Source organism: Mustela putorius, unplaced genomic scaffold (assembly GCF_011764305.1).
Source record: "Mustela putorius furo isolate JIRA1106 unplaced genomic scaffold, ASM1176430v1.1 tig00000275_pilon_pilon_pilon, whole genome shotgun sequence".
Classification (NCBI taxonomy): Eukaryota; Metazoa; Chordata; class Mammalia; order Carnivora; family Mustelidae; genus Mustela; species Mustela putorius.
This window is the reverse complement of record NW_025421341.1, coordinates 19,552,237-19,566,567: the sequence shown is the minus strand read 5'-3', so window position 1 is coordinate 19,566,567 and position 14,331 is coordinate 19,552,237. Positions and strand designations below refer to the sequence as shown.

Here is a 14,331-nt window from a genome sequence, read left to right as displayed (position 1 = left end):
TTTCCCTCTCCCTCTGCTGCTCCCTCTCCTTGGGCTCTATCATTGTCTCTGTCAAATAAATAAATAAAAATTCTTTTTAAAAAAAGTTGGATCAGGTCAAGTCTTCTTAGCCTCTTTGTGCCATGGATGTCTTTGGCAGCCTGGTAAAAGCCTATGGTCCTTCTAAGAATAGTGCTTTGAAATCAATAAAATAAATAGAATTGCCAATAAAACTGATTCTAGTCATTAAGTCATTAAACCGATTCAGTCATTAAGGTACTAAAAAACAAATGTATGATATGGTAGCACGTGTTTCTTTATTATAGCACTAAATAAATAAGTAAATATGGTAAACCTGTAGCTACTATAATTTTTAATTGTCGCTCTGACTAGAAGCAGACCTTTGAGGTATCTGCAACAGTACTAATAGGATTTGATATTTGTGACAAAGTCACAGGCACTTCCAAGAGCATTATGGGTTGTTGCCTACGTTCGTCATTAATGGAAACGCTAATTTCAATCAAATAGTGGAGAAAATAAAAATGTATTTTTTTCCTGTCCAAGTTTTTAAATGCCCTGAATTCTGTCCATTCATTTGAAGGAACTTTCCAACAGAAATATTCTAGGACTTTATCTGCAGTCCTGCTAGTTAGGTAAGGTGGTATACATTTAGCACTGCTGTACTCCAAGTGTGGTTCACGGATAGCAGCAGCAGCATCACCCACCTGCAGCTTGTGAGAAATGCAGAATCTCTCTGTCCAACTTCAGATCTTCTGAGTCTGAATTTGCATGTTTCCAAGATCCCTTGGTGATCTGGTATGCGCATTAATGCTTGAGAAGCATTGCTACAGATGTAGCTGTTCAGCCTCTCTGGGACCTTTTCAGCTGTGATCAGACCAAGTATCCTCGGGTTTCTCCCACTTGCTAAAAATATACCCTTAAATCTGCGGTCCAAGAAGTTGGTTACAGGCCTTTCAGCAAGAACAGCAGTACTATAGACACTCAATGGAGATTTTCATAGTCAACTTAAGGATCAATAATTGAACAGATTTAGATTGTTTTGGAGATTTACTGAGCCTCAGGCAGATTGAGATTTGTCAGAAGCCTATTGTCTCTGAAGTGGTGGGGAGTGGAGGAGAAGTGGTAAAAAGTCTGCATAACCAGGCAGAAACATAGTTCCAAGCTGAACTTTATTAAGAACAGGGGAAGCAGGAGAGGGAGGTTCTTGTCTCATGGAGTCCGAGAATGAACCTGGCCAACAGAGGAGAATGAGCAAAGCAATAGGACTTGATTCATGAAGGAGACAGAAAAAGATCTCAAGAGTGAGAGGCATCCTGACCAGGTTTCCAACATGGGCCTCCACTGACAGTCTTTTATTCAGAACTGACCAGGGAGCTTATGGTCTTACCAAGCTTCTTGGGAGGTCTTGACTCGAGAAATGACTGGTGATAACATCTTTAATGGCTTGCTTCTCCTTTGGGGTCTGGTCATTCTTTGTGGTCAAGATGTGACTGCCATAAAAAGAACCAAGAACCCACCTCTGACATCTAGGGCAGGGTGATCTGGTTTATTCCCTTATCTCTGGTTTCCTTAAGTCTCAGGATTTCAGGGACTTTCTTGAACTTAGTCATGTAGTCCCCTACCTATCCCCCCTTCCTAACCCCACTGGTCCCTTACTCATTGGTGGCGTTTGTTCTATAGGGTTTGGTTTGAGCACTGTAACTGTTTGTGTAGCACAGTTGATCTTGAGAATATGTGTTTTTCACTGCTTTGGAGCCAGTTTTAATTCATATGTAAAATATTAAGTATACATCTTATGAACTGAATCATGTCTATGTGGGGAGAGAAACCACTAATAGTCTTATGGTGAAATCCTCTAATAGAAATTTTGATGCAGTGTACATTTGTTGAGCATCTGTTTTGTACCAGTTGAAATTCAGAAATAAAGAAGACACTTCCTGCCATAAAAGAATTGCCAACTTATTAAAGCCAAGAAAAAAAAAAGTAGGTATATAGATGATAAGAGTATAAGTTCTATGATAAAAGCAGGCACGAGATACTATTTATAGTGGCACTACTTATAGTACATAGACCATTAAGTTCCCATTTATTCATCTACTTATTGACTCATTTATTCATTCATTGCTTTACGCATGTGTATCATACACAAATCTCTATGGCTAACTCTAGAATCCTGACATTGGAAGCGGTAGGTAAGATAGGTCTAGGTTGGGATTATTTTGGGGTTTTATTATGCTCTGTTTAGAATGTTGAACCTTATCCAACAAGCAACTAAAGATTTTGAAGTAGGGAAATTACTGATGAGGTCATCATTCTTGGGACGGTCATGAGAGGTGACTCTAAAGGGGGCTTCAGAAGCTCATTTTAAGGAAAAAAGCATTCTTGTGTTCACTTCAGGTTCTCCTGTAGTCTTAAAAATCTCTCATTCCCTTCTAATTAATAGTATTTACAATCAAATATCTGGTTTGTGTTGGACTTTTATATATTGTACTTCTTGCCATTTAGTTCAGCAATATAATTAACATTTTTTTTCCTGTCATTATTTTGCAGCTTTGGACCCTTGTCTTGATTTTATGGCCAGTCATTATTTTCATAATTTTGGCTATTACCCGGACCAAATTTCCTCCAACAGCAAAACCAACTTGTAAGTAAATGAGATTTGTTTCCCTAATTTTGGGATTATTGTTTTTTTTTTTTTCTTTTAAAGACTTACTTATTTGAGAGAGGGTAAGAAAGGGAGAGAGCATGTGTGTGCACAGTGGGGAGGGGCAGAGGGAGAAGGAGAGAGAATCCCACGCAAATTCCTCACTGGGTGTGGAACCTGACACGGTGCTCGATATCGTGACCCTGAGATCATGATCTGAGCCAAAATCAAGAGTCGGACACTTAACTAACTGTGTCACCCTAATTTTGGGATTCTAGTTCAAATTTATTTCAATACCTCCTTAATGTTTTTTTCTAAAATTTTAGTAGTGTTTCCACTTGGAAGTATTTGTATAAATACTTAGCCTGTTTTTTTTCCTCCAGCTTTTTGAATCAGTTAGAAAGGTGAGCCTGTAATATTTATCTAAAAAAATTATGAAGCATGTAGGAGCCACAGTATATTTTAATATTTGTAAAATTTTGACTCATTTATTATTCACCTCATAAAGCTCATTATGGTATGTACAACACAAACAAGCAGCAATCTCAAGCTAGAACATCCTTTACTTTTGTACTGTGGCAGAAACCACAGGCTGGTATTTGGTCACCTGAACACATGAAATGCAGAGTACTGTACAAATCTCTAATCTCTGTTCAGGGCTGGTATGAGTAGTGCAAATGTATCAACATATTTCATTTGAAAGAACATTGTTTTCCAGTCAGTGCTATTTTAGCTGCATTATTTTGTCATCACCCAGTTGAAAAGTAGGCACAATGCCAATTCAGGCCATTGTTTTCTTTTGGATCCAGAATGGAGATGCAGGAAAGACTCAGAGAAGTCCTTAGAACTGAGAGGGATGAGCCTTTTAACCCCATGATCTGAGTGGTGTTGTTTCTGCTTTTGTTCCTAAACCTTGGAGCCAGTTGTCTTGGTAGACGAGTGAGGGTTAGGTGAGATGTTTGAGTTTCACAAAGTGGTCATTTTCTGAAAAGCTTCTTGTAGACCAAATTTCTGCAAATCAGATTGTATTTCAGATAAATTATGGTAATTTGCCATATAAAAGAAGACTATACTGAATTATTTGTAAAGAGAATAATAGGCTCTACTGACTTTTAAAAATAAGTGTTTTTCAGTCCTAAGTCCTAAGAAGTAAGATGACAGCCATGGTGGAATCTTGATTCACACACAATAGAATAATTTGGAAGAGAATATCAGTTCAATTAGTGTAAAGTATTTAAACTCTTGGTACGAGAATAAATAATTCCTTACGTTTGAAAAACACCTAACCATTTCTAAAGGACTTTTGCTCAAGTTCTTATGCAGTTGTTGTTGACGAGATTTTATTAGGTTGTTTATAAAAGCAGCATAATTTTGTTCTCTTCATATTGTGTGTATATTAGTTATTTATAACAGATTACGTCCATTGTGTATTGTTGAAATTATGTGCTCTTGCCCATCTGAAGTAGCATGGACTTCAGAAATAATGCAATCAGCCCATACAGACAAACACACTTTGAACTACTCTGGTTTAAGATGCTAATTATCAATTCACTAACAACAGTGACAAAAGGAATCTGTTAGCTTCTTTCGACAACTTATTTCTACCAATTTCTTATTTATAAGGATTTTTCAGTTATGCAGTAAGTTCCTCTTATAAGACAGAGATATAAGGTGTGTGGGTGAATAGAATTAACTGGTGCTACCTGATGGGATTTAGAGATTTGGGAGAAAATCATGGAGAGCTCTTAGAGTCCCACTAAATTATGAAGAAAAAAATTGGAAAAACCATGTGACGATTGCCTCAGAGACTTTATCTTTAAAAGTTCTGCAAAATCACAATGTCCAGAAGGAGATGAATAACAACCTTTTATGATGGACGTATGATCATATGCTCATAATAGTTATGGGGTGATTGTCTTTATGTTTGTGGGTAAGAGAGAACAGAATTATAGGGAAGGTCAGACATTGGAAGTGTTTTTGCTAGTCTCTCAGACCTTATAAGACTCAGTTAAAAAATAGTTTATTGTTTACAGTTCACAGAGGAGAACATTGGGACCCACAGAGAATGTAATTTGCCAAAACTCGATCATGTGGGATAGGAGAGAAGGGTTTTGGAAACTACCTTTACCTTTGAAAAGAGGTAAAGAGAGATTTGGGAGGAAAAAAAGAGAGGAAAATAAGAGATTTGTCTCATATTTTACCAGACAGCCAAAATACAAATTGTGTCCAGAATATCAACTCATTGTATAATCAGTCGAGTATAAAGTATTTTATAATTAAAGGAGCTGTCTGTACAGCAAATTAGAGAATCTAAAACTAGTATGGATGCGGTTACTTTTTTCCACCCTGTCTTGTGGTAGAGAGGGAGTGAGTCCAAAATGAAAGTTTGGATTCAGGGATTTTTTTTAAAAAAAATTATTTTTGTTTTTCTTTGTTTCTCATACCTATTATAGTGAAAGATTAAAGTAAGTTCATCATAATAAATGGAAAAAGTATTTCTTGATCTCATATGTGCCAGATGCTTTGGGAGGTGATGGCAGTGTTACTCAGTTTATCGTGGAGAAAACCAGTGCACAGAGAGAGTAAGTAACTTGACCAAGATTTCAGTTAATAAGTGGTGATGTCAGGATTTGAACGTAGGCAGTCATTCTAGCCTCTAGTTTTAAGCTTATGGAGTCACATTTCTTACATCTAGGAGTCAGTACTTATTTCTTGTGTTGAATTATTCACGTTTCACAAAAGCAGACTAAAAGTTAGAGATTAGGAATATGAACACCCCATCTCCATCTCTATCATGAAATGAGGAAATACTGGGCGGAAAGGTGCAGGCCGATGTATGAATCAAAGTTATCCTAAATATTAGTATTCAGTGGAGAATGCTGCCTCCCTCTGACTAATTCTGCAGGAGTCACTGTGGTTGTAGTATCATGGAAATCAGGTCCTGTTTAACAGAGTTACAGCCCTTTCTGGGCTATAGTGACTGCTTCATTGCTGGTTGGGCAACAGAGAAATGAAGAAGAAACTCCAGGCTACACCCCAGCTGAAACTCAGCTACGATGAGAAAGGAGTTGTCATCCCGTGGGCACATTCTGCTCCCAGAATAGCTGGGCAGGTGTGTAGGCTGGTATATCATACGGAACAGATATGATGAGTGACTCGAAGGGCTCCCTCCATAGTTTTCTTGACTGTTGGGTGTCTGGAGAAGTCTTTGGTTGAGGATGGAAGCTGCTGCAGTCTTGGCTATGGTGAGCCCTGTCCTGAGCACAAGACTGGCTTTCGGCATCCTCTGCCTTCACTCACGCCCTTCTGTGTCGCCACAGACAGCTTCGGTAACTAGCTTCTGAAAGCAGTAAGTCCCGGGTAAGGAAAGCTTCCCAAGCCTGGCAGACGGGCCAGGATGCTTCTTGTTCACACAGAAAAGAAATGGGCTAAGCCTCCACATTTGAAATAGTTCCAACCTCTTATAATCTGTACATGCAGTAACTTGTCAGGAGGCAGAGTTTAAAGCTGAAACATCATGCTTAGGAGCAAAGACAAACAAAACAAAACAAACTCTCCAAAACTCATTTAGACTAAGCCCAGCCATAATGTAGTGTTGTCTTTGTCTCCTTTCAACACGCGCAAACCCACCAAGTGTGGGCAAGCAGTTCCTAATTACTGCGGAGCTCACTACTTTTCAAGAACAGAAAAACCCTGCCATCATGAGATAAGTAGACTCCAAAACTTGTTGTCTTGCCAAATAAGGAGTCACATTTTTTTATGAAGTTAATGAAAAACAATATTTTTCAAGTGTTTGAAAATACTTAAAAGCACAATGGAAGTGATACTGTGTAAATATGGCCATAGCGTGGATTACATTCTGATCATCTCAAGGCCATCACTTCCTAATACCTCACCTCCTCCAAAGAGAAGAAAGCCAGCCCATGTCACATCTGAAAATGAGCTGTTGGAAGGCAGGAGCCAACTGCCAACTGAATTATATCCAAACGTGTGCTAGCACAGGCTTATCCCAAACACTACCCATCTGGGTGGGGTTCCATAGCTTTGGTAAATGCACGATCGCCATGACCAGCATGTCTTCTGACCTCCATGTCTTTTGTCTCCAGGGATGCAATAAAAGTAATGATAGGGGTGACAATTTCTTGAACACCTTAGTACATGTCAGACACTATGCTGAGGACGTCACATATATTTCCTTAGTGGATGCATCATCTCTATGAACTATGTAGTATGATTGTCCCAGTTTTAGAGATGACAAAACAGAGGCACAGAGGTGTTAAGTAATTCACCCATATTCACATGGGTACTGTGTGCCTAAGCCTGAATTTTAAACCCAGTTTTACCAGCAGATGCAGTAGTTGTGTTCAGGTTGTGACGGCCAGCAGTGGCGATCCCGAGGTCCAGCTCATTTCAGTTTAGAGCCCCTCTTTTTCCTCCCTCATACCACTTGTCCACGTACCATAGACGGAGCACGGCTGTATAAGTGAACGCAGTCGCTTTTCTACTTTTCTGCTTCTTGGCAGCTCTAGAAAAAAAAAAAATGGGAGAAGGAAGATTGAAGTTACTGATCAATTGGTGGCACATGGGATTCCTGCGTGGGGCTCTATCTGCGGTCCCTGAATTGTTAGGCGGAAGCTGTTGTGTGGTTCTATGTTGAAAAAGCCGATGAGGCATCGTACTTGAGGGTTGTGAAAGTCAGAGGAGCCAGGCTTTTTCGGGTCCCGCTCTTGCTTCTGACTTTGCCTGTGGCGTGTTTTCAGGGAAGGGACAGCAAATGCGTGAGGACAGCGTTCCGCTGTGGGGTACCCCACGCTGCCCAGGATGCTCGTGATTTAACTGTAATAGCTGAGGGACCATAATAAGTAATTTCCTTTTCTATTTTGATTGGCTCAAAATTAATGCAGGTTTTGTTCTGGGAGGCTCGAACTCATCATCATTCATCTCCTGCCAGGTGTTGCCCCATCCGATTTCTCCATTCTCACGTGTGCCAGCAACACCAGGCAGTCTCAGGTTAGAAATGTCTGAATCATCCCAAACTCCTCCTGTTCCTTCTTCACCTCCCATAACCATGAGCCTTCATGACAGGATCTATCTTGTGAAATGTGTCCTGGAGTTACCCTTCCTTTCCCTCCTTCCTATAGTCCCTTGGTTCAAGATCTCATTGTATTACACCTGTGTTTCTTCAACAGCTTTTTATTTTGGGGGTGGCAGGCACTCTGAAAGCCCAGTCTCTAATTCTTCCCGTAGTGTCACATCAGATAATCCCTTAAAATATCCTTTGGGTCTGTAAAGTTTCAACTCCCCTTTATCTTGCTTTCAAGACCTTCATAATCAGGATTCCTTCAACTTTCTGCTCAACGTGCTCTGCAGTATAAGGCCTTTGCCTACAGAGTCAGTGTCCCAATGTCTTCCACACATCCTGTGCTTGTTCCCATTTGGATATACATGCTTCTGTCTCGTCTTCCTTGTCTATCAAAAGACAAGCTCACATCTGAGGCTTACACTTTTGCCTTTCCTGATCACTCAAAACTCCAATTATTTCTACTTTATATCTCTCTTGTGGATGGACAGGCTAATGGTGGTTTCTGAATGCCTTATGCTTTCATCTTAACTCACTCATTAGACAGATAGCACATTAACAGCAGAAATCATGTCACAGCATCATACTAATATCAGATACAGCATGATTCCTACCAGAGAGAACAAAATAAGAATGTAATATATCATTCAGAATTTAGTGCAGTTTGAAAGATTGGGGTGATTGGATTATCAGATTCACCCAGAGATGCATCGTAATAAAGCTCAATGGGAATCTGTGACAGGTGAAGGACAAGGAGTTAGCTTCCTTTTGGTTTGGTTTTTATTTCTCACATCCAAGTAAATCTGACTGTGCTATCAACAGTATCTCTAATGTTAATATTGGGACAAGAAAAGGGGTATAAAGCTCCTCCATTCCTCCCCAGGTAGGTAGATCCACCTGGGAATTTCCCTCACAAATACCTAAGAGCTCATGTGAATATATACAGAAGATTTTCATGTAGGTGAGATTTATAGTCTGCTTCTTGCCTTAGTTTCAGAAAATGTTAGAGCAACTTTTGAATTTCCTAGCCAAAGCCCTATTCACTTATATCTTTCATCAGCAAATCAGTAGTTAACAACTGTTTTTGGAAACATGACTGATCTTTTGGATGGCACCATGAAGGTAAACTGTGTGGAACTCAGAGAAATGGAGGAGACTGTGGCTGTGTCCCCTAGCATTCTGCACCACGCTGGAGCAAACCAGCAGGAAGGGCGCAGCATGAACATGGCCCGGGCACACTCCTACAGAGGGACAGCTCAGCTCGTGCTGCTAGCTGCCCATCTCTCCCTGCTCCTAATCTGAAATTCTGCCATGCTCTCACGCAATGCCAGTGGGCACACCCTGATGCCAGATAACATAACAAAAGGATTTCTCAACTAATGCCTTGTTAGGCTTAGTACACAGAGTTGCAACAGAAAGCCGGAAATACCTTGAAGTACAATAAAACTTAATTTAACAAGTAGAAGAATAGGGGCACCTGGGTGGCTCAGTTGGGTAAACATAGGGCTCTTGGTTTTGGCTCTGGTCCTGATCTCAGGATTGTGGGATCAAGCCTCACACTGGGCTCCCTGGCCAGCTGGAATCTGCTTAAGATTCTCTCCCCATCTCCCTCTGTCCACCCACTCCCCTCTGCATTCTTTCTCTCTCAAAGAAGTAAAAAATATTAAAAAGAAAGAAAGAGTAAAGAATAGCTACTGATTGCACAATGGAAAGTTTCTTGTCTTTTGGGTTTTATTCCCCCTGTCCTTTCTGTGTCATCCCTACTTCTGATGATTCACCAGCTTCTCGAGGTGACCACCCCACTGACATCATCTCTGGAGGTCACATGTCTTCTCTGTTTCACTCCCCCTCTCTCTTCTTCCCTTCATAAAGTGCAGAGGCGCTCCTGTTACTCTCAGGTGGGGACTTCTAATACTCAGGTCTATATGATAAAGATAAATAATTGATTATTTATACAATTTTCTCAAGTACGGTTCTCTTACTTGCTCAGGTCCCCAATATCCCCAGTATTGGTTGTTTCCAATATACCAATATATCCCTGAAGCCAAGAGCCAGATTTAACAAAATTCAGCATATTCTCCTTCACTTATCTGAGAGCCCAGAGCCCAGACCCAGGCTCGCAGGTGAGGGTCTGGCTCTGTGGTTGGCTGACTGTATGTTTTCCCGAGGGACAGTTAAACATTCTTCTGAGTATCACCCAGGAAACCTAGCCTAGGAAACCTTAGTGATTTTATGTTGCTCTCATTGTTCAGCTTTTTTCATTCTCTTTGAGTAGGTCACATTGTGTCTTTTGCTTTGGTAAATGAACCAGTGTGTATTTTTAGAGTAGCAGCCCTCATGGAAGAAACACCACAGCATACAATATTCACTAGTCTTGACTTGGTTAAAATTTCATGGTGGATTCAAATTAGAATGACTTATGATACTTTCACATTAAAAAAAAAATAAAGTCTGTGGTTATTTAAAAATAAAATCTTTGGTTTGGGTCATATATTTATATATTTATACTTACATGTAAAATTGTTATTGTGAGAGGCAGTATAAGGGTTTAGAGCACAGACTCCAGATTCAAACTGCCTGAATTCAAACACAAGCCTTGAATAAGTCTTGGATGCTCTGAGCTTCAGTGTCCACATTTATATATCGAAGCTGATCAATAGCACCCACTTCACAGAGTTACTGTAAAAATAGAATGAGTTAATACTTGTTAAATACTTAGATAAATGTCTGACACATAGTAAGAGCTGTATTGGTGTTGGATATTATGTTTTAGATTTATATTATTTATAATATATCAGTACAGGGTATAACGTCAATCATTGAGATCGTTGAGCTAATCTAGTATCATATTATTTGACAGGTAAGAAAACTGAGGCTCAGAAAAATTAAGACTTGATTATAGTTTCACATTTATTCTTGCCTCCATCACATATTTAAAGGATACCTGTAATGTCTGCACTGATCAAGAAAGCCATGAGCTCTCAGAACAGTCAGATCCACAGGAGGTTAATAAGTGTGGTAGAATCTGTGATAAATAAATATGCAATGTGATAAATTCCACAGTGGATGTAGTCTTAAAAGGAAATCAGCAGAGGAGATAGAGTCCAACAACCTTACCTGGCATCAGGGCTGGGCCTATGGGGATGCTTGTTCAAGGCAGACTTTGAGGGGTTAGCAAAATCTTGGTAATCAAGATCAATCATATTTCAGTACAGTATTCTAAAATAATAAAAATTAATTTAAAAATTCAGTGATGAACAAAATGTTATTAAAATTTTAGATAAAGTGAGGCTCAGTAATACCAACTTTTCTTTTGCCTTGGGCTCCCGTGCGGCTTCCATAGCACTGGCTGTGATACCAGGAAAGCCTCCTTCACAGGGGAGTCCTACATCTTAGCATGAGTTTTATTTATTTATTTATTTAGAAAATATTTTATTTATTTATTTGATAGAGATATCACAAGTAGGCAGAGAGGCAGGCAGAGAGAGAAGGAAGAAGCAGGCTTCCTGCTGAGCAGAGAGCCCAATGCAGGGCTTGATTCCAGGCCCCTGAGATCATGGCCTGAGCCAAAGGCAGAGCCTTTAACCTACTGAGCCACCCAGGCGCCCCTTAGCGTGAGTTCTAAAGAATGAGGAGGTGTTTGTCAGCTAGACAGCTAGTGTCTGCATTCCTCACAGACAGCGACCAACATGAGCAGGACATGACAGAGTTAGATGTGCCAGGAGTTTGGAGTTTGTTTTGTCTGGGAAAGGAGGATTTTTGTTGAAGTGGGAAGCTGAGGTTATTTGGTCAGTTCTAAAAACATTGAACTTTATTTTGGAGAGGATGAGAAGCCATTGGAACTTTATAGCAAATTAGCTGTAAGTATGTAAATATACGATATTTATATTTTTTCTGGTCATAGATATACATGGTTATTATTTAAAAATTAAATAATATAAGTATGCATATGGTAAAAAACAGAAGTCCTGCATAATCTTGCCCTCTAAAAATAACTACTGTGAACATTTCAGTGTACCTTTTCTCAGGCTGTTTCCTATCTATAAACAGATACACTCAGCCACTCTACCTTATTAATCCAAATCATAGAGACACACATGTTGAAAGAGGTGAATTACCCTGGGCTTTCTAAACAGGCATCGTGGTGGTGGAGGGGATGGCGGAGACGATGAGCTGGATGGTGAATGGTTGAGGTGCTGCCGGGAGTGGGACCGTGAGGACCAGTCTACAGAACTCCCAGGTGATCCTGATGCAACTTCAAGTTTGAGAGCTACATTTTCATTTTTTTTCCAGTTATCTGATAAATCAGTTCCTCCCCCCGCCCCCACTGTAAAAGTCAACCAGGGAGTGGATTTAATTCTTTGAATAGTTTCAGGGAAAACTTTGCCAGCATTCCCTGCTTCATTTTAGCACTGGATCTCTCACTGTAATCCTCAGTATGCTGGAAGTCTCATACCATTTTCATGTCTTACCTTGGAGATAACATATTTGGGATGGTTGAGGAGAATGACTCTGCTCTGAGAGTTCCTTCCATCAGATTGGTAACTAAGGAAGAGAATGTTCATAATTTCCTGAGCTTGTATGTCCATGCGTTTATCAAAGATGATTTCATGAATGTAGTTGCATAGCCAGGGGAATCTAGTTCCACTTCAACAAGTACTTCACACACTAACATGTAGAATCACTTGCTTCTAGCTTCATAAATATCAGGAGAATGAGAAAATGTCAAAGATTGTTTCATTATTTTGAAAATTACTCCCTTGTATTAAAATGGTACAAAGATGCTTGTAGAGGTTCATACTCTACAAGATGTGCCTAGGCTGTGAAGAATAGGTCTGTGTTCTGTCCTCAAGTTGCTTATCATCTAATTCTGGAGTGAAACACTCTCTCTCTCTCTCTCTCTCTCTCTCACGCACACACACACAGACACAAACACACAAGTTATATGCCATAATAGCTTAAAAAAAAATAAAAACGTTAATTGTAATTAAGTAAAAGTGTTAAACATAGCTCTGAGCATAGCGCTTTACACATAGTGGTAACTCAAATATTTAGTGATTAATTGATAGTGACATGTAATAACAGTACAAATACTTCGGAGAAAAGTATCAATAAGTCATATGGACAATAAAACCTACTAGAAGTTTTTAAAAAGGAAGAGATGGCTGTGCATTAGTGTCATCAAGAATTACCCTAGGACTTAAATTAAGCTTGAAAGGAAAACAAGTGAATATGCAACAAGAAGAGCTATGCCCTTCAAGACTAAGGAAGGTCGTGATCAAAAATTAGCTGAGAATAGGTAGACTGGATTGGGCAATGGGGAGTGTCAGTGCTGGAGAGTAGGAGAGACCAAACTGCTTCTGATCCTGTGAGCTTTCAACATTAGACCAAAGAGTTTGAATTTTCTTCTGTAGGAAAAGAAACACTAGAAATCTGAGAAGAACTATTTGATTTTTCTTTTTCCGACATGGGAGATAAACTAAGGGAAACTTGAAAAGGTCTTCGACCCTAATTGTTTATCTTCATCCAGCTTTTTTTTTTTTTTTTTTAATCATAGGCTCAATTAGTTATCTATTGGTCTGTTGGTCTGTAAGAAATTGCCTCCCCAAACTCAGTGGCAACAACAGTGAACATATATTGTCCTCCAGTTCCCATGGGTCCAAAATTGAAGAGTGGCTTAACTGTGCAGTTTCGCCTTCGGTCTTTCATGAGAGTGCAGCAGAATTTTTACTGGAGTTGGCTTCCTGCGATAGCTTGACTAGGGCTGGGAGATCTGTTTTAGAGGTGGATTGTTGACATGCTTAGCAGGGTGGTACCAATTGTAGGTACCAAGTTGGCGGCTTCTCTCCACAAGCTGTTTTAGTGTTTTCATGACGTGGCAGCAAGCTTCCCCAGAACAAGCAATCCAGGAGACAGGCAGGCAGATGCTAGCCTTTTTATGACCTACCCTGAGGAGCCTCCAGGCATCACCTCCACCACATTCTCTTCATTAGAAACAAGTCACTAAGCCTGTGCACCTATTCAAGGACAAGAGAATTACGTTCTACCTTTGGAAGGAAAAAGTATCAGAGATTCTATGGACACATTTTAAAATCACCACACAGACTAACAAGAGTCAGTGGTGCAGTAATGGTGTGTGCTTAACATGCTTGACAGACAGCCCCAACCCAGCAGAGTCATTATCTGCTTGAGGCTACACTGCATTCCTGGCACCAGGCACAGTGCCCGCATGTGGGGGCATCATTAAGTACTTTCTGAACTCTTACTATTTCATAGATGAAAATATTTATTTTCAGAGGTGGTAGCAACAGATCTCACTAAGTAACTGTTGAAGCCAAGATTTAATTTGGTCTTACTACTCAAATCCTCTTTCTACTCCCCATGCTGTCTGCCAGACAGAATCATTCATCTCTATTAGAAACACTCACCTTGCTGTTGGCATAGCTAACAGAACCACTCTCTGGAATATCGCCTGGTACTTAGTCGTCACCCAACAAATATTTGTTGAACAAATGAACAAATTTGGTACAACAATATATGAAGGCTAGAGATAGGAAGAAATCTGTTCAAATTTACTTACAAGTCAATGGAAGACTGTGCAGTACAG

General features: G+C 39.9%; 1 protein-coding gene across 1 annotated transcript in view; it reads left to right on the top strand.

Moving 5' to 3' along the window:
* ABCA12 (ATP binding cassette subfamily A member 12) overlaps nucleotides 1-14,331 on the top strand; it is a 168,928-nt gene that overhangs the window by 10,974 nt on the left and 143,623 nt on the right. The window contains exon 2 of the mRNA XM_004767004.3: nucleotides 2,551-2,644. Coding sequence (XP_004767061.1) covers nucleotides 2,551-2,644 — 94 coding nt within the window. The remainder of the gene's footprint in view (nucleotides 1-2,550; nucleotides 2,645-14,331) is intronic.